Raw genomic sequence first — 25580 nt, 5'->3', positions numbered from 1 at the left:
ATTTTACTTCAAGTTACTAAGCGCTAGAAAGTAGTGCTGTATCATTTTACACAATATACTGTAATTGAACTGGACTTCTTAATAGTTACCGTTAAAGACTTATTGATTAATTTGATCTATATTGCATCCCCAACACTAAATACTGAAATTATGGAATTCATACAGTAAAATGAACATTTTTGACCTTGTTTACTACAGAAAATACTGAAGTGAGAAAACACAAATTGAAGCTTGACTTTTTACAGGTAATCACATTAATATTAAGGTAATTTTATCCAACACTTACATGTTGAATAGTAAAAACTTTTTAAAAAAATAGGATAATAAAGGTAAACAGGGATACTATTCAAATTTTTCTCATTCATCACTATATATGTTCTAGCATCCTCAAAGTTTTGTTATAAACAGCGAATCGATTTGTCAGTATGGGGTTGTGGAGATTGTTGAATTTTATTCAATTTATAGATTGATTAAAGTCAGACTTGTACACCATTGGATGCCAGCTCAGTGTCTTAAAGATAAAACATCCCCACACACTACTGAGGAATCTCGTAATGGACCAAAACAGTTTTCGAGTGCTCCTTGGTTTACAATCATGGTCTAGCTAAGATCAGCTAGTGATTTGACTACCAACAATTTTACAAGCTTCACAAACCCAAATATACTAATAATAATCATTTGTTTACCATCGACTAGCTTTAAGGTGCAATTCAAGATGAGGTGACAAGGGGAGTTCAATCCGTATCGAATGTGAAAGGTATTCACCGTATTCAACGGAATATAGTCAAGTAATATCGTGGATTGATGGAGGTCAGACATGCAAACCACTGCATACTGGTTCAGTGGCGTCTAAAGGTTAATTGATCACCTCGAGAACTGAAGGTCCTAGATCCAATCCCCAATGAAGGGGTTGTGGATGTGTACTGAAGACAGACATCACACTAAGAAAAAAACAACTATACGGTGCTTCTAGATTTTCAATAATCAGATCGGTTCGTGATCTCCATAGGATTGAATTTGAACATATTGTTAACAAATGAATATCTAAAAAGCATTATGCAGTGATAACTCGTTTTCGTAAATGAACTTGAAAAAAAGGATTATCAAGTCATGGATATCCCAATGAAAATAAAAGAATGTTACAATCGATTGGAATGAATGGGCTGGATGAAATATAAAACTTAAGACCGTTAATAATAATATGATCTGGAGAGCCTGATGTAACACACTAATAAAACAAAGATTTATAATCAGGGATCCTTGAGACATATTTTTTAATAGGAGATAGTAATTCTACTGGTGAACTTTCAGAGCAAAACAAATGCAACAGGGTACAAGTCTGTAGTTCTGCGGTTTAAAGGATCGAGTACTTAAAACACATACGAAACCGTTCAATTAAATAGATTAAAAGATTGTTGAAAATTTAAGTGACTGTTCCTTTCTTAAATACTTTGTTCTTTGTTACAAAATAAAGAGTGAATTCATCTGTGGAAAAATATAGAAATAACAATATTTACACAAATAATCATAGGCAGTAGTAAAAGTGATAACGTATTTTCGTATCATATACGCTGGAACTATGGAAATTTCTATAAAACCAATATCTTCGATCGTGAAATCAACACCAACAGCTCTTGGAATGACTTATAATAATCAGAAAATAATAGCTGAACAGAAGTTATTAAATGAAAATAAAAACAGAAACAACTAAGTGAAATGAAATTTTATAATTTACCAAATGAAACGATTTATAGTTTTCTTTGATAGGATATTATTTGCTCGCTATATAACTATCAGCTTCTGAACTAAATAATAATTATGTAGAGTTCAAGGTCAGTGGATAAAGTACACAGCCTAACAACAACAAAGCGGTATGAACATACATATATAATAATCATTCAAGTTTCTAGAAAAGTGATCAGGTTCACTGGATGATACTAGTATACCATTTCATTCTGTTTTGTGACAATAACACAATTTGATAAGGGAATAATAAAAAAACGATTACTAGAAAACTACTTTAGTTAACATATTAATTACAGTGATGGACAGATATGTGGATCCTGTTCATAACTAATTATTTATTTAGTTATGCCTAAGGACAGAGAATGGTAGTAATGCTGATTTTCTGATCAATATATTTGAACTCTTAATACTGCCACTCAAATATTAGAGCAGGCAACAAGTCAGTAAAACTGTACTTTAAAACTGGTTTATGAACAGGAATCGAGGATCGCATGTGTGGTCGAATATGTGTAGTATGAAGAACCACATATTAAAGAACCCAATTATCGTGGGGTCTAAAGCACCAAATTCGGTTTCGGTGAGTTGACAATTTTTCTATGACTGTGATGCTCAATGTGAAACAATAGTATAATTCATCCTATATGATTAGTGAATAAATGGATAAGAGAAACCAGCAAATACCTTTTATGCAATAAACCTTGATCTGTCAAATGTGGGTTATAATAATATATTTAATCTCATCACAGTCGTCAACTGAAGTCTGTCGATTAATAACCGATTAGTGATTAGTTGATATTTTTATAATACACGAAATATTTCCGTTCTAAAGTGTTCAATAGTGAATAGAATGCTATTGTCTCAAGTTGTGAAGCTGGGTGACGTAGGTTCGAATTCTATAGGTATCACCAAGTTCCTTTATAACTGTGAGTACACCTTGCTGATAAGTGTCAACTAGCTTTAGACCTAAATCAAGAAGGGTTTCCTGCTGAATACAATATCTGAGAAAAATTGCCACAAAATGTCGTGGGTTGATTGAAGTTAGACATTAACACCGCTGAATGCCGGTCCAGTGGTATAGAGGTTAAGCGTTGAAGTGCGAGAGTGAAGTTCCCGAGTGAGGGATCGTGGATGCGCACTGCTGAGGAGTCCCATACTGGGGAGAAACGGCTGTCCAATACTTTCAGGCTTACAATGATGGTCTATCTTAGATGGACTCGTGAATTCAACTGTTAGAAATAAAATTTATTGCAGCACCACAAGATAAGTAGGACGTTTAGTATGTTAATTATTTCAATTAAGATGGTACTTTCAGTGTGAAACAAAACCGTTTGAATCATGAATATCAACGACAGGATTAGTAAAACTCTTACTAATCCGTGGTCAAAACATTACACCTATTATATACGTTAGTGAATAACTGGCCTCAGTAACTTCAAAGTTTGTCACAATCAATCTATCCTATAAAATCTTTTTTGCGTGATTGAAAAATTAGCCATGGATACTAGTATTATACAGACGTATAATCAATAACGTAGTCTAAGTATAATGAGCTTGAGCAGAAGTGTCTGACAGCTTGTAATGATAATCAGTTCAAAGGAAAAAACTTTAAACATGTCACTCACTTAGTTTAATGCTTTAACTACTAAGTAACACTACTTAGGCATTTATTTCGCTAGCAGATTAAAAAAATTACATCACATGAATAATCATTATTGAAAGAGGAGTTTTTAATACGGTGTAATCCATTTAGTGACAAACATAGAGAGAACTTCAAAGTTTGAAAATAAGGCATTAGTTATAAACCAAACGGTGTGAAAGATTACTAAACTACATGACAGAATAATAATACTTCTTGATCTGTGAACGGACCGGAAAATGTTATTTCGTTTTTTTAAATCAGATCATGGTAGTTTAACTATTAACACTTAACTGTAAAACGTTAACAATATAGGTAAGAACGATCGGGATCTGAGGTTAAATTCTAAAAAAAAACTAAACATATCTACCAAGTACAAGAACTCAAACTTTCTTATATCTGACAAATAAAATTAGGCGATTCTGAGTAAGGAGATGAAAACAAAATGGATACTTAATAAGTGTATTGCAGTATTATTATAGTGTTACAGACAATTGACGATTCCCTGATTAAATGACAATCGAAAAATAGTTAACAAGTATGATTACAAAGTAACGATTACAATTTTTTCTCTAATAATAAAATGAATCCCTAGATAGATCCTAGATAACTTCTGAAAAATTATGGCGATTCTCAAGACATGTGTAATTACATAGACTGTGGTATTATTTTGTTGAGCATAAACGTTATATCCGAGCGAAGAATGAAACACGAGTAACTTCTGAGACATATTAATTGACTAATATTATCTATACATTCTTATGGTATAATTATTCAATAGTTAGATTATGTACACTTATATTTCTCTTATTATAAGCTTTATTTCGACCTATAATTTATAATTGTACGACTTACTGTTCTTAAGCTGTTCAGTTTATTGACTACTGCCTCCCATGTTCACAGTCACTTTTTGGCTTTATTGTGTACAAATGTTATTTCCTATTTCATGGTGCGTTGCGGTCTGTTTGGTTGATATATAAACCCAGTATGTCTGAAATAAATGATTCGATTCAATTCGCATATTGGAAGCTGGTATTGGTATTCTGGACTCAAGTGGACGGGCTAGGCGGACATAGGATAAATAAGGACGCTAGACTGCCCATACCGGTCGAACGTGATTGGTTTGGCACAATGCGAAGATTGTATAAGTCGTATTTTGATTGGTGGACAAATCACGTGACAAAAAGCCGGACATAAGGTCACAACAATAAACTTTTTGTCATCTGTTAAATTATCAGTTGCAGTGGATAAAAATATACAATTTGGTTTATACTGTGACCACGTGACTACGGATATACAGCCACTGTCAGGGAAGTTCTACTCACTGCCTTCCGGCAGCGGGGGTGTTTGTTTACGAAATTAAGAGGTCGAAAAACGAATTCCCGGCGGTTTAACCGGGAAATATGACTGATTACAGCGATAGGCTGAGAAAATAAACTTAAACATTATTTTGACCACAATGGTTGCAATTAAAACTAACCATTTACAATATATTAAGTATGAAAATCCTGACAAAAATAAACATAGTCATATTATATAATCAAAGTCATTTCATATTTTTACTTACCTCCAAGAGATGTTGGTGCCAGTAAACAAGTCTCTGATTCTTGATTACCAGTTGTTAAACAAACAGTTAATAAACTATGTGCATTCTACAAAACAAAATTTCAATTTGTAATTTATGAGTAATAAAACAATATGTTCTAAATAAAAAAATCTTATGCAGTCAATCAGCTATAACGTAGGTCCATGCACATATATGCATCCGTCCAAGTTGCCACACCTCATCAGCACAGCAAGATGATCACCAAACTCACAGAAGTGTTTACTTCAATTGTAGTAATATATAAAAGAAGCATTGTGTATAAGGATATAATGCATGAAGAAAGAATTAATTCACAGAAAGGTATAAAGTAATTTTAATCTCATGGTTTAAGAGACAAATAGTGTATGCACCTACGCCATTGTGACCGATTCTGGGCCATGTCACCCAGAATCTCCAACCATTGATTACGATAGTCACGCGAATCCCAACCAAGTAGTCTACATCTACCAACAAGGCTCAGACCAGAAGTTAATGACTTCAGTGACAGATGCCATGTTTTAGTTTGGCCGCCCCTAACTTTCTCCCAACAGTCTCCAACAGTAGTGAGCGTTGCGCGCGAATTTATGCATAAAACAAATAAAAATTATTGATGATTTCTTTTTTTTCTATTTCATACAGATTCTTGTCGAAATTGAAAAGAAAAAACAATCGTGAATTATTGAATATCTCACCTTCAAATGAACAGATGTAAAAGCAATTATTATTCGTGTAGCGAACCAAGTAACCACATAACAAATTATTATTGTGAATAGAAGTAAACAAGACCAGGAAACATAAGATAAAAGATAACATTTACAGGATAATAAGTTATTCAAGAGTTAGGCAAAGATGAATGCATTTGCCTTACGGAGATCAATCGATCTACAAGTAGCACTTGAAATCTCTTCCACTACTTAACCATAACTTACTTGTGGAATGAATTTAGAGGGAATATACATATATTCCTGTAAACTATAAACTACCAAGTAATGATCAAATGAATTAATGATGCGTTTTGATCTGGCTATCTCGTCTCGGCGAGACTCTAATTTATGGACGAGCCAATCAGAAGCGTTTGGGGAATTTCAAGGTCACGGAGCCAAGTTCAACACCTGATGCTCACATACGATCGATTTAGAGCGGATTTCAGAGAAGAGATGATTATTGAGCGGCTACAAGAGATGAGACTACTAAGAAGTTCCTGCACCTGTGAATGCGGTTATCAAATGACTGCAGTACAGTGTGCAGACTATCGTGATGAGATTGTATTTCGTTGCTCTTTATGTTGGAGAAAAAATTCTGCTCGGACGGGGACTTTCCTCGCTCGATCGCGACTGAGGCAAATCATGATAATAGTTGCAAATTGGATAATAAAGGCACCAGTAACACTAGCTGTGGCGTTTGCAGATGTTACTGAAACTTCAGTCGTCCAGTGGTATGAGCATTTTCGTGATACATGTGCGCTTAAAATGACACGTCTACACCAATCATTCGAAGTAGAAAGTATTGTGGAAATAGATAAAACAGTAGTGACAAAGCGAAAATACAACAGGGGACGTAGTATCAAGGAAGATTGGGTAAGTAGCACTTCCGTAAATATACTTGACAGGTACGTGGAATTTATGATCGATCAACGCAAAAGGAGCATTTTCAGAGGGTCAGAGACCGGCAAGCAAGCACAATTATACAGGAATACGTGCAGCCGGGCACTACGGTATATACAGATGATTGGAGAGCGAATAGATGCCTTCATAGACTTTGGTATGTCCATCATGTCGTAGTGCATAAACGTCATTTTGTCGACCCTACTACTGGAGTTCATACTAACAACATTGAAGCCACGTGGTCGAGATTGAAGGAATTTTTAAGACCGTACCACGGCTCTGGAGGATGACTATTATGGAGCCATATGAACGAGTTCCTATATCGTATGCATTATGATTTCAGAACATCTGAACCTTTATCAAACCTTAATAAGTTTTTAAATCACGTAAAAAAAGAATATCCACTGTAATTCATTAGTTTCTTATATTTTTACTTTGTACTGTCTTCTGATTAGCTAATAGTTGTCAAGGTCATTTAAGATTCGTTCAAGGTTCGTCCATAAATAAGAGTCTCGCCTTCGTCTCTTTTATAAATCCGATCATTTAGTCAGCATTCACAACTTCATTAACAAACCGAGTTCGTTTGCTGAATAATATACTCATTGATAAATGAAGCGCTAATGACAGAAAATAAAACATTAATAAACAAACGGAACGAGTTTTAGAAAAGTCGTAACTTCCGAAAATACGTTTCGATTATTAGTTATATTTTTACTGTACATTTAGTAGTAAACTATGCATATCAGAACGGATAATTGTTGAAGTTTAAGACGTTAGGCAAGAGATAAGACAGTGGATGTGGAATCGAAAAAGTGTACTTAGGATCCTGACCGATGGAATCGTCACGTGATATCGATTAGAGTTCCAAGACAAACAGTCACTACCTTTATCATTTTCAGCCATAGTGAAAAATGTTTACAGTCATAAAGTAACACAGAATGATACAATAATTACTTTTCTAATATGTTATTTGTGACAACTCGTCTAAGTTACAGACGATGTATGTTATGAAGAGTCAATTGTGATATTACTATATTTGCAATAACATTTTATCAGTCAACAAACAACTGTAATTCCAGATGTTACCTAAATTCTTAACGATTAAATCCATTGAACTGCAAAAACTACTGAAATAAGGACAGATATAGGAATTAAACTTCCAATTGAATGCTTGAATCGATTTCCTAAGCTCTTTTAATAAACCCAGGCTAATTCTGCAAGATAACGCGAACGCCAGAGAAAAGGCGTGAAATGTGAGAATGCTTTACTCGAAGGTTAATTTATGTACAGCAAAATCGAGGCTCTTTATAGTGTTTCAGTTTCAGATGGCCTTGGGTTTCTGAAACCGTACTGAACATAGTAGCACAGTGAGTAATCATCCAATTAGAAATGCAATATATAACTTCACTTTTTAGATGTTTTTGGGAAACTTCCATTCAATACTGATTAGATAAAATGTTTCCCAGCGGACTTTTTTTAAGAATACCTTGGATCCCCCAACACCTTTCTTTCACAATATAAGACTTGGTCTTTGGGTCTACTTGTCATATCAAATTTGTACAAAAAAAGTCTAAGTGGCCTCTGATTCACTCTTAGTGACCAAATCATAGAGCCGTCTCGTTGTACTGTGGGACTCTTCTATAGGTCTGACGTAGTTACCGTCGAAGATGGTCGTACAAATTGATTGAAGTCAGACATCCAGTGGTCCGAAGGTTATGAGCTATCCGCAAGACCTGAAGGTCATAGTTTCGATTTCAAATGGTGGGACCGCGGATGCGCATTGTGACTAGGACAAAACAGCTGTTCAGTGCTAACTGGTTTTTAGTAGATTTTTAACTTGAACAGATCGTGATCTCAATAATAATCATAAATACTACAATTCAAAAAACTAACTGGATTTTCTACTAATAGGTCCATAGAAAAAATGCCAACGAAGAAATAATGAAGTTCATCAAGAAATAAGTCTACATTACCACCAACCAAAATAGAGTACGTCATTTTGACCGTGAATCGACTAGTTAATGTCGTCGCTTTTTTAGCACATGTGACGTGTTTTTATTTTTTTTCTCCAGTCCAAAAATGTGTTTCGTATCATCAGTCAGTTAACTACAGAATCATTTAGTTGTTTTCTATGTCCAACAACAACAACAAAATATCATAGTCTGTAGTTTACTTTCCCCGAAGATAAAAAATAACGATATAAACAATAATGTTACAAGACATAATATATACGAATTGATAACAACGAAAGACTAGTGTATTTTTACAAAATAATAAATAGTTTACTTAGTTACTTTACCATAGAATAAAAACTGATACTACACTACAATTATTAATTGTAGACAGATATCATGTGTACATCTGGACATGTATGCATGGTATAGACGTAAACATGTGTGTTATCATCTCTAATAGCATGGAAACCAATAAAAGCATTAAAAAACAGTAGATGGGCATACACTATATATATATATATATATATCGACCGAAAATTGTCCAATCCTAAAGCTTAATATATTCTACAGATGTTCCTTCAACGTATACACCTAATTCATAACCATAAGCTTAGCTGATATGCAACAGTTTCTAAGAAAAATCGAAAATGAAGTCTACAATAATCACATGAATATCAGAAAATATACTAGGTGACGTATAAACTAGTATTGAGGTTCAGTTGTTTGCTTATGAAATGAATCATTTTTTTAGTGACCATTGTATCATTAAAAAAAGTAGTCTCATTAACTGAAACAGTTAATTGGATATTATATTCACCATGTAAAATAAATCAAATCATTAAGGAAAAAAATCAATAAATGAAACGATAATGATTTCCATCTTCAGTGAAAGAGACAATGAAATCACTGTCATTTCGTTAAACACAATCGAGTAAAGTTATGAAAAACAGGCCAGAATTTTTAAATAGACTTCAAGATTGGTAACAATTAACAAGTGAGAATAAAGTGTAGAATTTTATGTAGAAATGATAACTTTAATTCAGTTAGTTGGCTAGTAAATCAATCGTATGATGTTTATTTGATAAACATTCAAAGATTGGTTTTGTGAGTAAATTATCAGTTGGATTAGCTTAAAGTCACTCTCACATATTGTATTAGTCAATTTTACCGTTCAAAAAGTTGCCAGTCACTATCATATGCAACGCAGAACTAGGCCAAAATGTACTTTAGCCCGAATTCCTAAACGACTTTAGCACAGTGAGATGAAATTAAATAGATGAATTTTTTTAAAACGTCGAATAGAAGTAATATCAATGAAAGGGAATCAGAAATAGAATATGTGCTTTGAAAATAACGAATAAGTTCGGGAATTAAAATGTACTGAGCAAAATAAAAAAATTAGGATTCATAGATGGACAATGAATTTGTGCCATTTAGTCCGATTTCAAGTCGAATTACGCAACATTTTTATAAAGTAGGATACATTGGCAGATTATAGAGGACGCAGATATACAGTGTGTCTGGTAAAACAAATTAGTAGAAGAATTTCACGTTCAATTCTTAGAAGCTAGCAATATATATATAGTGCCGCCTTCTACCAATGTTTATGTTTAAATAAATATTTTTAAAACAAACGTCAACCATATTACATGTATCAGAGTTAAGTTATAATATACTTAATGCTTTATTTGTACAATATGAAATAGTCTATCAAAAGTGTTATCTTGTAAATGATACTGATGAACAATCATTCCAAACCTGGAAGTTATGAGTAAGCGAAATTGAAAGTCTTGATAAAATCACGATGACAAAAAAAGGAAAGGAATGAAGTGAAAACATATTTTAACAGATGTATTGATTCAGCAAAACATTTAGACCTATAAATTCACTCATCTTTCTCATTCTAGATAAAGTTTCATAACAATTGATATTGTGACAAAAACAATTACTTTATTGTCAGTAGTATAGAGTTGTGGAGATTATTGAATTTCATTGAAATCACGAACCGATCAAAGTTCGACAACCTGAGGAATCCCACACTAAGATAAAACATCCTTCCAGTGCCTCTAGGTTTTTAATGGCTGTCTAACTTTGATCGGTTCGTGATTTCAATGAAATTACTTTATTATTTTTAAGCTAAATGAGCTTAGATAAGGTAATGACAAATAAGAAAACATAAAAAAGTGGAAAATTAAGATAGGATACTAACATACCATAGTAAATGTGTGCATTTTATCAAATCAGTATCTTTCTCAATAAGTATATTTTCAAGTCAAGTCAAATAAATGGTCTAAATAATCTGATAATGTACATAGTTTACATTTATACAATATTTAAGAAAATAAAGTTGATGTTAAATAAAAAAAGTTTTATTACTACATACTACATTGATCTGACCAAGATGTTGATGATCCAGGTAGTCGATTTATAGCATTATAATGAAAATTGAGTAATGAAACGAATTACCCTTAAATGGGGATTTAAGGAAACAATTAACGAATTTTAACAATAATATAGATCTTATTGTAAGAAACATGATCGAACCCAAACATAATCGTGCCTATAAATATGTACAGGAAAATAAATAAATTTAAGAGAAAGCTATAATATCGTTTTCACCAGGAAAAAAAAGATATTAATTGTAAATGAGGATTGATTTAGAAATCATCATTAAATATAGCTGGTCAAAATCAAGTTACAATGTACAATAAGTGAACTTGACGACAAATTGAATATCTTATGCAATATACTGAAAATTCTTTTCGAAATAACCTGTATTTATGAAAGAAATTTAATTTAATTAACAAGGTTTATTCCATAAAGAACTACTACTACTACTACCATACTTCAATCAATACATCGAATGATAGCGATTTTAGCAAAGTAACAGGAATCTTACTTCTCACCTGAGATATGTTACTCATTTCATTTTCGTCTTTACTCAAAGGTAAATCATTTATATCGACCGAAATCTGATAAATATAGAAAAAAGAAACACGTCAATTCGAAATTCGTCATCTATATGTCGTTTGTAAATAATATAAGCTTACAGAGAAGAAAGAAACTGATGTTAATGTTATTTAAAAAACCTAGCTCTCATAAGCACACACTAATGGTCATCTCCATCAATTAACAAAAAGCGAAAGATGGTTACCAAGTTGGAGTGACTTTACTATTTATTTAAACACATAAACATTGGTACAAGGAGGCACCAAATACACATGCGCGAGATAAATCATTCAACTTTTTGAGGGCTGGATTACAGCCCGGGTGCTGAAACCGAACCATGTGGTTTTCTTAGGGATCACACCCGGAGCCTTTAACCGAGAGGTCTAATCCAAAAGGCAGTGGAGCAACGTAAGCAGATGCAGTCCCATGGTAGCCGGTCACCAACGATTGGTTCATATGCCATTATTTCCTTCAGGATACTGAAGCCCATGTGCACCATCGGTTTGGAAGCGGGGTTTGTCAACTCCCCTAGATGAACTCTCCGTGTCCACCAATCCGGTTAAAGCGCCGGACACTCGCTTTTCGTCCTCTCAATTTCTTAAACAACAGTAACGCCGCGAGAAGGCAGTGAGTAGGACTTCCCCGGCAGTTGTTGTATGCACGTGGCCATGTGAGAACATTTCGAGAGGGAGAGCTGACTCTTCCCACTCTCGGTCGTACCAAGGCATTTGGGGGCAATGGCTTTACTAAATTGAACTAAATTAATCTAGTCAACCTGTCAATCACTAACACTAACGATATGGAGTAGACGTATATCGGCTAACGTATCATACTCTACACTGCTTTAAGGAGGAGACATTAAAGACATGGAAACCAAGAGTTGGAGAGATAATAAACAGGATACATGTTGTTTCCAATGTCTGCTGACTAGAATTATGTGACAAGCCACTAATCAGAATTGATTCCACTTTGATCTATTTCGCGTCTACCATTTACGATTGCTTAATTTCTCTGACTTGGACAATTACACGTTCGACCAGCAACATTAATCTTGACTCAGCAGCCAAGTTCTCATTGGACCACTATTTGCAAGCTTCTCTCTATGCCCTGCCTTTAAGTCCGAAAGTCAGTAACAAGCCTCTACTACATTTGTGCTTCAAACAGACATGGTTTATATACAGACATAACGCACCACACCACATCGTGAAATAAAGAACATAATTATACAAAAGTGGCTGTGAATATGGAAAACTGTGAGTAATAGACTGGTCAGATATTAAGAATAGTAAATCGAATGATAATAGTTTATGGGTTAGCCAAAAGCTTATGATAAACGTAATACATAAACATAATTTAGTTGCTTAATGTTTATACAATGTACCATGTCACTCATTGAATTGGTATTCCACTCACTTGTTCTTGTAGTGGTTGGTTCTGGGTCCTGGTTTCAAATTGAATATGTTGAAAAGTGTTGCGCAAGTGAAAACGCAGCTAAATCCCCTAGGAAGACACAAATATGCAGTTAGGGAACACTGACATACTCACGGTCTACGGTGCACATGGATTCTCCTAGTTCTATAAATGGAAAATAGTTTATGCCAACTGTTGGCGCCTTTTCTAAATGTTCAGAAGTTCGTTGCATGAAGTCTACATCAGCTAAAGCTACTGTGGACAAGTTACAACAAGTATTCACCTGTTTCGAGTCTTCAGAAGTATTAGTATCTGATAATGGAACTTAGTCTACTTCGGAATCTTTGAAATTTTGTATTGACAATGCCGTTAAAAATATCAAGACATTTCCTATCATCCACAGTCAAACTGACAATTTAAGAGATTTGTCGACACTAAAAAAAACTACCTAAAGCCGAGGGAGAAAGAGAGGTGGAGGATGTAATCCAAAAATTCTTATTAATCTACCGTGCAACACCAAACCCATCAACAGTAAACCAAGTAAGCCCAACGAATTAGGATACCAATGGAATAGATTCAACCAGGACCCAGAACCAGTCACTACAAGAACAAACGAATGAAGTGCCTATTCAAGATACAACAGAACAGTTAACTAAACACAGTCCAAAAGAGACTAATTAAATAAGAAAATGAGAAGTACGAGCGATAATACTGGTTCGAGATTTGGAGGAAGATGATTAAAAAAATGCATTTGGGACTCTGTGATCGGTTTGAACCATTTCAATTATAGTCACAAACCATATGGGATTTCACGGATTCAAAAGGAAGTAAACCAAATCTATCATTCTGAAAGGAATACTAGAGAATGCGAAAACAGAGGAACGAATCGGTGAAATAAATGATCATTATTTATCATGACTGACTTTTAGAGCTTGATCACATACTAAGGACGAGGAATTATATTGACTACTGAATTAAATATAGAGACAAAACTGTTTAGCGTATTTACCTTGTATATTTGTAAGTAAATGACTGGGTGCCCAAATTTAAAATCTTTTGTTTAGTTTGTATTCAGCAAAAAGTTGCACTAGTTATTTAACGTTCCTTATGTTTCTCTGAAAGTCGTAATTCTTAATGTTCTAATTAGAGATGTAACCACTGAGATGAATTTAATCATCGTTTGGTTGTTGGATAGTAAGTCATTTCATTTGTCACCCCATTAAACCTATCAAACAGACAAAAACTAAGTATGATCCTTGCCTGCGTCTTACTGGACGTAAGAAAGACGCTGCAAGGAAACCTCTTAGGGTCCTATTTAATGATAGTCAAGCTAGGAGTATATTTCAGGAACTAGGAAAACAGTTAGGCAGCCATGTAGGTGATGCCCACTCCGAGGCAGCATGGAATGATATCCGAAAATCTGTGGAAACAGCAATGAAATCTGCTATTACGGTATACCACAAGGTTAGGGAGCAACACTGGATCTCAGCAGCATCTACCGCACTGATAGATGCGCGAAAACTCATTCCATCTGGATCTGAACATAACGAAGAGCGGAGTTAGCTTAAGCGCAAGCTGACAAGAAGCCTACGCAATGATCGTGAACAGTGGTGGGCAGCGAAAGCAAGAGAGATGGAAAACGCAGCGGCAATAGGTAATAGCAGACAATTGTTCAGACTCGTTACGGAAACCGGTATTAGGAACCCAACTGTTTAGGAAAATATCTCGGAAAAGACGGATACATCGTTCATTCTCAATCCAGGAGATCGGATCGATGGGCAGAACACTTCAGGGATCAGTTCAACTGGCCTTCAGTCACACTTCGGTTTCCCATGATCTCCAGTCAACCTGAATGGCAAGTTAATGTAGGTCCTCCGACTCTACGAAGTTGAAAAAGCTATAGGAAATCTGAAGCAAGTGAGAGCAGCAGGCCCTGACAGGTTCACTCCTGAGATTTTTAAGGATGGTGGTCCAGTATTAGCAGTGAGATTAACTGAGGTCTTAGGTAGAATTTGAGAACTGGACGCAATCCCATCTGACTGGTCTCAATCACTGATTGTTCCAGTCTATAAGAAAGGAAAAAAAGTCCTCTTGTGACAATCACAGAGGAATCAGTTTGACTAATATAGTATCTAAAATATTAGCTTCAATAATACTTTGACGTCTAACCAAAGCTCGTGAAGAGCAGACTTGAGAAAATCAGGCCGGTTTTCGACTTGGACGTGGTTGTATAGACCAGATATTCACACTACGTCAGATTCTAGAACACAGGCACACGTTCAGACGCTCCACAATCGTAGTATTTCTCGACCTTACGGCAGAATTCGACTTTGTTGATCGTGAGGTTCCATGGCAGTGTTTGTCACTGAAAGGAGTACCATTAAGTACATTAACCTTGTAAAGGCTCTCTACTCGAACACAACTGGTCGAGTGAGAGCTTATGGCGAACTGTCATCAGAATTGATTACCTCAAGTGGTGTTCGTCAGGGTTGCCCACTCTCTCCATTCTTGTTTGACTTTGTTGTCGATGTGCTTTTACAGATGACACTTTTCTCATCTAGATTTCCAGGGGTTGAACTTCTACCAGGAGGTTCACTTGTTGACTTGGAATATGCCGATGACATAGTTCTATTTGGTGAAGATGCTGACAAAATGCAAAGTCTTCTGACCACTCTAAGCAACAATGCAAGTATGTTCGGGATGCGATTCTCCCCCTCGAAATGTAAAGTGTTGCTTCAGGATTGAGTTGCGTCGGCACCTGAACTAATGATAGGGAGTGAAGTAGTCGGGCGTGTCGACCGCTTCACTTATCTTCGAAGTCTCATCAGCCCTTGTGGTCTGGTGTGTGACGAAATCTCAGCATGGATACAGAAGGCTCGACTAGCTTTTGCCAACTTGCGTCATTGATGGAGTAGGCGAGATATCCGTCTATCAACCAAGGGATGTGTTTACTGCACAGCAGTTCGTTCCGTCCTACTTTATGGCAGTGAAACATGGCCGGTAAGAGTAGAGGATATTCGTAGGTTACTAGTATTCGATCATAGGTGTCTTCGAAACATCGCTCGTATATCATGGGACCACCGAGTAAGTAACACAGTTGTTAGGAAACGAGTACTAGGTAAGGATGGCAAATCAATTGATGAAGTAGTGAAACTTCATCAGTTGAGATGGCTGGGACACGTGTTACGTATGCCCAACCACCGACTGCCCCGACGTGCAATGTTTTCTGGTGTCAGTCAGTCATTCAGCTACAACGTAGGACCAGTCACATATATGCATCGGTTCAAATTGCCATACCTCATTAACACAAGATGAACACCGGATTCATAAAAGTAGTTAATTTGGAGGTGGTAATATATAAAAGAAAGATTGCAATAAGGATATAGTACAGGAAGAAAGAATTAGTTCGTAGAAAGAAAGATATGAATCAATTTTAATCTCTTAGTTTAAGGGAAGACAGAAAGTGCATACACCGACGCCATTGTGATCGATTCTGAGCCACGTCACCAAGAGTCTCTAACAAATGATTACCGAGTAGTCTGCATCTACCAACATGGCTCACACTACAAGTTAATGACTTTAAGCACTGATGCCACGTTTTGGTTTGGCCACCCCTAACTTTCTTCCAACCATCCCGAACACCGGTTATCATTGCACGTCGTGGTAATCGGTGTTCAGGCATACGTAACACGTGGCCCAACCATCTCAGTCGACGAAGATTCACAACCTCATCGACTGATTTACCATCATTCCCTAATACTCTACGTTTAATCTCACTATTACTTACCCGGTGATCCCAGCAGATGCGAGCAATATTTCTAAGGCATTTGTGGTGAAATACTAGTAGCTTACGAGTATCTTCTACTCTTAATGGCCACGTTTCGCTGCCGTAAATTAAAACTGAACGGACTGCCGCGCAGTATACTCGTCCTTTTATTGATAGACGGATATCTCGCCTTCGCCATAGGTGACGTAAGTTGGCAAAAGACAAACGAGCTTTTCGAATCCATGCTGAGATTTCGTCAGACACCAACCCATTAGGGCTGATCAGACTTCCAAGATAAGTGAAGTTGTCAACACGTTCGACTACTTCACTCCCTATCCTTAGTTCAGGTGTTGACGCAGACCAGTCCTGAAGCAACAACTTGCATTTAGAGGGAGAGAAGCGCATTCCAAATATTCTGGCATTGTTGCTCAGTGCTACCAAAAGACTCTGAATTTTATCAGCGTCTTCACCAAACAGGACTATGTCATCTGCGTATTCTAAGTCGATAAGTGGACCTCCTGGAAGGAGGTCAATACCCGAGAATTCAGTCGACGAGAATGTTATTTCCATCAGTAGGTCTATGATGAAGTTAAACGAAAATGGAGATAATGGACAGTCTTGACGGACACCACTTGAGGTTGCAAAACCAGATGACAGTTCGCCATAAGCTCTGACTCGACTAGTAGTGTTCGAGTAAAGAGCCTTCACAAGGTTTATGTACTTCTGAGGTACGCCTTTCAATGACAGACACTACCACAGAATCTCGCTGTCCACGGAGTCAAATGCTGCTTTTAAGTCAAGAAAGACCACCATTGTCGGACGCCGATAAGTATGCCTGTGTTCTAGAATCTGACGAATGGTGAATATGTGGTCGATGCAGCCACGACCAGGTCTGAAGCCAGCTTGAGTCTCTCGTGTTTGCAGTTCACGAGTCTTAGTTAGGCGTCTGATAATTATCGAGGCTAGTATTTTAGAGACTATATTAGTTAAACTAATCCCTCTGTGGTTGTCACAGGATGATTTTGACCCTTTCTTACAGAGTGGAACCAACATCAGTAAACTCTGTCTAACCAAAAACATGAATAATTTGTTTATATTTATTATTTCTTGAACTAGAAATGTGTTCAAAAGTAACTACTACGCAAAGTTTAAAACCAAATTAACAGTTACTGCTTGTAATCATCTAAAAATTTCGAGCTTCGCTATAAACGGAAACTTGTTCAAAGAAATAGATATCTATGACAGTTACTGAAAACCGAAAATGGAATTTCATAAGTTAATCACCTACCATTCTAAGAGAACTGATTTCATGTTAGGGCCACTCTTGGTTGGAGCTACAATAGTATGTTTCACTATCAATATAGGGGCTTAGGTGCTTAACAGAACAATATACAAAAACTGTCATACAATCATTGGATCGCGAGTAATAAAACCATTCCAATACAATCGTGTGTCCCATAGAGAGTGTATATCACATGGTCACAGAGGCAAGGATTTTTATCGGTATTGAAATGAAAATAAATGAACCTCACCAATTAAACATAAATCCTCTAGCACATACACTGTGTAAAGGCAAATGATAAAATACAAAAGTCCAGCTGAAGAGAATAACATACATGTAGATTATCTCTAGTCCGAACTAATACATCTTAACATCCAATCCAACGCTAATCTAACTTACGCTGACAAAAAGCCTCTACTCTGGAACTTAGCTCAAACTAACACTAATATACAACATCAAGTAATGGTCTCGTGTCATGAAATGACTATTCTGTGGCGTCTACCATACAACCATTGGGCATATTTAACATATGACCTAACCATATATACAAGTTCACTAGACAAGTGGTTTCAACTGACTTATTTCTCACAATCAGAACCCTACTGCTAAAGCAAATGTTGTTCCCGGAAAAGTCGTAGCACACACAAGCAATGCTGAAAATTCATCTCAGTTAACTATATCCAGTCTCATTTAAAATTTTATTTATAGCAACCATATTTTACAAATTGCCCTACCACACCATAGAAGGTATTTAGGTGAATACTTGAGCAACAGTGGGTTATTTGGGAAAAAGGTCATTGACATTTTACGATTATGTAGGAAAATAAATGTGGGATATACAATACCTTAAAAGATAAGGTATTTCACAAGACTTACTCGTATATCTTGTGTACTATAATATTGTAATGAATTCAGAGTGTCTGAAACTGAGCCACGTTCCTCGGCTTTAGTTTCTGAATTTAAATCATCGCTATCATCATTGTCATCTGAAGCGAGGCTATACTGAGCTGATGTACCACATTTTGAACGAATTCCATTTAGCAAATTTTTTTGAGCCAAAAACTGAAATTGACTACCTGCTCGTTTACGCTGTGATCCATTAGAGTTCCCAACAGCATGACTGCTGCCATTCCCGTCACTTTCTTCATCGTCCGAACAAACATTATCTTCACTTCCCGCCCTTGCCAGTCTTTCGCCTGTTAATAACTTTTCAAATGCCCATCGCAAAACTCCAACGGCTAAATATTCGTTGGAAGGTTCTTGAATTCCATTTTGATCATCTGATGAATCGAAATTGCCTGTAAGGTTTACTATCAAACGAGCACTAAGAATTCCTGTTTGAGAACAAGCGATGGCATCTGCTTCCGTTAACAAGTAGTGGTGTAATGTTTTTGTTAGGCACATTTCTGGCGAATAAGATGTGAGACTTGTAGCAAATTCATTACTATTTTGATAAACCCCACTGAACTGAATAAAGCTACACAGAACTGTACAAGAAACAGTAGGATGTAAGACGCAATATTAAAAACAAGCTATGTTAATCAGATACTCTTAAGAGGTTTACTTCAGATTCGTATGTTCTTATGCTGATTTCAGAAGAGTTATTGCAAAACTTTTGAAATCCCCATGAGTTCCTTTCTGGACAAAGTAGGTACTTTGTGTTCCACATATGACACACTGATGAACTCGTTTTGTAATAGCGTACAGATAAATTAAATACCCGTCGTTGACTAAATGCGTCTACTGATTTGCCAATAGTAAGTTGACTCATCCACTAGGTACTTGGGTATGAGCCACACATTAAGTGCGAGGGCTAATGATACTAACCAGTTGCCTAGACCGAAGTAGGTGAAGGGGAGCTCAAACCTGTAGCCTAGTGGGTGAAAGTCGAATGCCTTAACAGTAAGCTACCGCTAAAATAGAGAGAACAATTGAGATTTCGGTAGCTCACAGAATGGTGTGCGAACTTTCCACACATTATGTAACTACATTATGCAGGACATGATAATCGCCAATATGTTATTCCTCGATTACAGTGATGCCTAAATATATAAGTGACATATTTTGTTGTTCAATTGCTATTCAATGCATGCACAAACAAAAAACGACTTAAATGACTTATTTCATGTTGTCAATAGTTGTAAAAATCTGATTTGACAAATCAGTCTTTAAAACAGAGTGCTTAAGGTGTTGAGATTATATTAATAGCCACTGCTTAAATGCCAACATTTGGAAAGTTTTCTGGTGATTTACGTCAAGTCCTCAAATAAAAACTTTCTTCTACTCTGTAAAACAAGAGGAAAAACGACATGAGGTTGACCTAGCAAACTCCGAGTACGTTTTTTAATAATTTTGAAGATCTGGTAGGCATGTCCATGGTAGCATATACCTAGATGCGTTTTATTATAGTTAATAACAGAAAAATTAAGTAATAGAACTTTACTAAAAGAAAATACACATGCTGCGAAGAATCTACAAAGACGACAACCCGAATGCTGAAGACTAGTGTGGAATATTATACTGGTGAAATAGCATGTATTGTACGGGAGTACTAATCGTTTTGGTGCACCGAATAAACAATGAGACTCCACATATTTTGAGCCCATGTCATAATAAGTTACTAATTCATCAACATATTTACTTTTTCATCATATTTAGTTACACAAAATTCTAAAATCCCACATGTGCTGGCTTCATTCGACTGCTGATAGCTAGGATTGTTTTTTACCAGTTCCTCATTTTATAGTGATGTTCAGGGTAATGTTTACATAGAATATCATCTTATGTCTGTATGAGTCCCAATCAAAATCAAGAGATAAAGTCACTGGTTGTTGTTCAGAGCGAAGTTGGAAGGTTCAGAAGTTTTCAATGGAGTTCTGCAGACAATTATGACCTTTAACTGGAAACCTTAGTTGATAAGGTTTACAACTGTCACAGATGTTTTCATTTTGTTTTTTCTTCCAAATCTTGATTTTTCATATCATTGTATATTTTATTGCCCAATCTCACTTGTTCTTAGGGAACAATATTCTGTATGTTCAGACATGCATTACCATTTATATTACTACTATTTCGATTTGTCCACTTTTTATCTTATCAACTTTTTCGCTTTATATTGATGTGAAGTTTCGAGTATTGAGAAATTGACAATTTATGCCAGATCCTACGTTGTGTAAATGACAACTAGAACCAACACTATGAAAAACATCTTTCAACACAATATTAAGTTTATATAAATTTAAACTGTAAATAGTATATAAAGTCATGGATTCTCTTAAATAACCATTGTAATATTGCCTAACCACAAGAAGTCAATTATATCCAGAGTATAATAAATGAAACGGATCTGGAATTAAAGTAGAGCTGAACAAGAAAATCTAACATTTTTAAAGAATATTAGTTAGAAAAAAAAACTTCAGCAACTCGTGATTTTTTTAAAAATCTTACCCCCAACACTGTTGATTGATAAATTGTGAATTAAAAACTCGATGCACGTTGTCTCCAAAGTTTTGATCTGTAGACATTTTGACAGATAGTAAACGTGTGGTATTAGGTCTTCGGGCACAGTAAGCCTGGTATAAGTGGAAAAGTTTTTAATTAGGAAGCTACGATGACAGACGGAGTAGATAAATCAATGTTGATAGACCAGAAAGTACTAACTACCACTAGTTGATATGGTTACTACATATGAAACTAAGTACTTTACCACATTGTCGGGATAAACCGAATCACTGTCTAATAAAAAAGGTGTAGTATATTGAAACCTACTTACTAAAAATGTGCTTTGTTGAATAATATAGAAATATGAGTATTTGCTAAAAGAAGCTACCTTGAAATATGGATTTACTAAATTTCTAATGGGATGTGAATGAATCAGCATCAGTCTAGGTCCTATTACTGTAATGGTTCAAACAATTAATTCTTTCACAGCACAACAAATACCTGAACGAAAAAAAGCATTACTATAGGATAATATTTAAAACATAAGGTTTAAATAATCCACTCACTACTTTGACCATAGGATTTAGTGGTACAGAAAGGAGCATGGGAATATGAGAATCCTACAAAAAATTTTATCGGTGACATGAAAAAACGTACTACATACGGTGTACTGCTATAGAGTACGAAAAGTGCATTTTATGCGTAAAAGGTTTTATTTGGTACCTAATTGCTAAAAAACCAGTACTCCCTAGCTAACGTACCTGATATTTTTAGCACCAGATCACGAAGCGTAACCTCTCCGACGACTTTTAAAATTCGGGAAACTCGACAGTCTAATCGCTTTCGCTAATAGGCAACGTTCATTAATTAGTGTATGCGCAAGAATGTGGTTTAGATGTTCTTGTTCTCATCTTAACAAAAGTTCGGTTAAATCATCTAAATACCATCACTTAGGGAAATTGGATACTTTAAACTGCAGAAACGTGCTGCTGTGGATAATAACAGAAAATTCACAAACTTCCCGTTGTTCACTAATATACAATATATAAGGGATGAAATAAAACCAAATTTCTTAACCATTTTAATGTTACATAAATGTGCTAAACCTTTGTGCGTGGCGAAACACTAGGCAAAATACATTCAAAATTCCGAAAATCTCAAAGAATGCTGAACGTGTTCAGGATTTGAGTTTAAGCAGTTCTCTGAAATGAAGAACGTGAGGGTAGATTTGTTCATAACTAGTTTACATATTAAACCTTTAAAATGAATATCAATCGTAAAAAAACATCATTCCATGCAAACGATAAATACGCTACAAACTCCTAGTATTAATAATACATTTATTACAAGTCAAGTGAAGTAAAACAGTTGCTACAAGTAAACAACGAATATTCGAAAAACCTGATTCCTATAAACAAAACTTACTTTAAAGTAAGCATATAATTTAATACCGCTTCAAAAATGTCCGCGGATGCATCAATAAACACCTTGAGTGAAGACGAAGACTTTGATCTAGTTACTTTCAGTATGCAACCATGTGTAGAGCTGTGATCGAAGTCTTCGCTTTCTGACTGAAAGCATTTTTTCAGCTCCTCACTCAATATGGAAACTGTTTTTTGGTTTCCATGATAAACATTATGACCAACAACAAAAGTGACATCTGTCCTCTCAATGGTATCAGGATCACATTCAAGTACATCCGATAATTCCTTGCAGAAATAATTGAATATTTTAGCTTTGGATTTTTTAGAAGATGCTCTTTGGCAATTGATAAGTGCACACATATCCAAAGAACGAAATTTATGGTAAGTACAATTGCCAATAATAAGATCCGTTAGCAAATGCGATGAACAATTACCTAACGTAACACAATTACCTAACGAGTCATCTTTGATGATGCTGCAGCCATAACTTACCTTCAATAATCACAACAATAAAATGGGATTAAACTTGAAGAATATATTGGTACGCTTAACAACAACATCGACAGGTAAATTAACTCTGAGCAGGCATATGACAATACTATCTCTTGCCCATGGATATGGTTACGCACTTGTAGGTCGAACGAAAGCTACCCTATTGGTGCGTTGACTACGGAAATAAGTCATTCAGCATTAACCGGCAAATTTAATTTTTTTCCTCACAACATTGAAATTCACTCATCCAATTCGTAGTTCAAACGACGAAATTTTCTTGAATGTACACCTGCTTATCGTTAACACTTTTCCCTTTCTTTCAACATGTTCATTATCCAGTTTAGAAATATTGTCATATTTACTTCTAATTTTTAACTGCCTTAAATTGAGCTATCCTGGGAATTCTTAGTTAGCAAATCAATTCGAATACTTCTCATCATAACATTGGTCTTGCGATAGTGTCTTTGGTTGGATAGTTGGATGTACATCTAAATTCTGAAGCCTTCAAGGATTACATGGGATGATTGGAAACCTAGAGTCAGGCCATCCTGTAGTCTTGTAGCGGTAAATAAATCCCCAAAATAAATAGCTCTGTAAGTTTTCGACATTGGATGCTGCCCAAATTTTTTAATGGACCCACCTAGCTGAAGGCGCTCGGTCGTGCATCCGCACCAGATCACTAGTGGGAACGCCGTGCTCAACATCTACTGCAATCGCTAGAAAGATTAGATCAGACAATCCCGATATATTGATAGTCATCAAATATGTCTTCCAATCTCCTCGATTCTGTCTTTTGACTTCTCTTGGTGGGTACGAGTTATATTAAGTGTTATTGGCTAAAGCGTTGTCAAACACTGAATATCTGTGCCATCTTCATTGGTGAGCCCGATGTGATCTGGTACACCAAATCGTAAACTATGAGTCTGTTCCTTTTCGGAATTCTATATATCATTACCTTATCTTAATTTTTTATACATTGTGATATTTTTTCGTGCTTTATATATATATATATATATATCCCTCGTTCATTATCGTACTTCATATTTCATCATGACTGAGCAGACCCCCAAAGTACTTAAGCTTAAGACTTTGTCCCCACCTTTGTTTCAACTGATGCCCTTCTGGCCAGACAACATAGAAGCCTGGTTTTGCTACGCGGAAGCCGACTTCTCCGAGCACGGCGTGATCGACACACGTGCACAATTACTCGCAGTAGTCAAGGCACTACCGCGGGAATTCAACAGGTACGTAACACCCAGTATGTTTACTAGTGATGGTGAAACTTACGAAACGCTGGAACGTTTTCTTCCTAAACCCGGAGGCCTAACCGATAGACAGGTTAGGCCAACTCCTCAATAACATCGATCTGCAACACGGTTCTGAGACGGAAATGTTGCAACGAATGAGAGAGGTTATCGGCCAAAGAACTTTCGATGATGGTCTATTTAAACAACTTTTCTTGTCGAAGCTTCCTTAACAGGTGCAAGCTGTGCTTGTCTCGTTCCACAACAACGCTTTAGACGAGCTGGCTGCATCTGCCGATCGCATTTTAGAAATCACAAAATCTCCTGATACCGAGGTTCTTCAGGCAAAGTAAGGCCTCAAATGTCCCAGATTGACATAACAGAGTTCTGTCATACACGTACTCGTTATCTTAATTTTCGTAACGACCGTAATCGCTCGCACACCCCACGTTGAAGCACTTCACGTAAGCAATCTGTCTCTAGACCACGAGAGACGGATAACCCCGACTGGTGTTGGTATCATAACCAGTATGGAAAGTCTTCCAGAAATTGCAGAAAACCCTGCAATTTTCTCAACTCAAAACCGACCGACACGAAAAACAACTCGGAAAACTTTCAAGCCGGCACGCGTTAACGGCAACCGTAGCCGGCGAACAAAGCCGTCTGTTATTCGTCACAGATGTGACAACGAGAGTTCGCTACCTCGTCGACACTGGCGCAGAAGTTAGCGTTCTCCCAGCAAATCCTAACGACCGACTACACGAATCGGCTTTAAACTTACAGGCGGCAAACGGAAAGCCTATCGCTACGTATGGCAAAAGGTACGTTTACCTTAACGTGGGTTTACGCAAACCCATTCACTGGATCTTCGTTGTTGTAGATGTTTCTATGCCAATCATTGGTATGGACCTTCTACAACACCATAATCTACTCATCGATACGCGCAAATGGAGGCTAGTAGACGGAAACACTAATTTATCCGTTCGCGCAACTTCTTTTACTGGTTGTAGAGTATCCCCAGTCACAATTAAACATATGATAGACCC

General features: G+C 36.2%; 1 protein-coding gene across 2 annotated transcripts in view; it reads right to left on the bottom strand.

Moving 5' to 3' along the window:
- MS3_00001995 (uncharacterized protein) overlaps positions 1-23461 on the bottom strand; it is a 40485-nt gene extending 17024 nt beyond the window's left edge. The window contains exons 1-6 of one of the 2 annotated variants that reach the window (XM_051209551.1): positions 23291-23461; positions 22800-23250; positions 21381-21505; positions 18810-19420; positions 11433-11498; positions 4950-5034 (exon numbers count right to left, since the gene is read on the bottom strand). In XM_051209551.1, coding sequence (XP_051073078.1) covers positions 4950-5034; positions 11433-11498; positions 18810-19420; positions 21381-21505; positions 22800-23158 — 1246 coding nt within the window. In that variant the 5' untranslated portion in view covers positions 23159-23250; positions 23291-23461. Of the gene's footprint in view, positions 1-4949; positions 21506-22799; positions 23251-23290 lie in introns of both variants that reach the window. The other variant, XM_051209550.1, reaches the window with a different exon arrangement.
- Between the last annotated feature and the right edge of the window lie 2119 nt (positions 23462-25580).

Source organism: Schistosoma haematobium, chromosome 1 (assembly GCF_000699445.3).
Source record: "Schistosoma haematobium chromosome 1, whole genome shotgun sequence".
In the NCBI taxonomy this organism is placed as follows: Eukaryota; Metazoa; Platyhelminthes; class Trematoda; order Strigeidida; family Schistosomatidae; genus Schistosoma; species Schistosoma haematobium.
The sequence above is the reverse complement of the archived record's forward strand: the minus strand, read 5'-3'. Positions and strand labels throughout refer to the sequence as shown.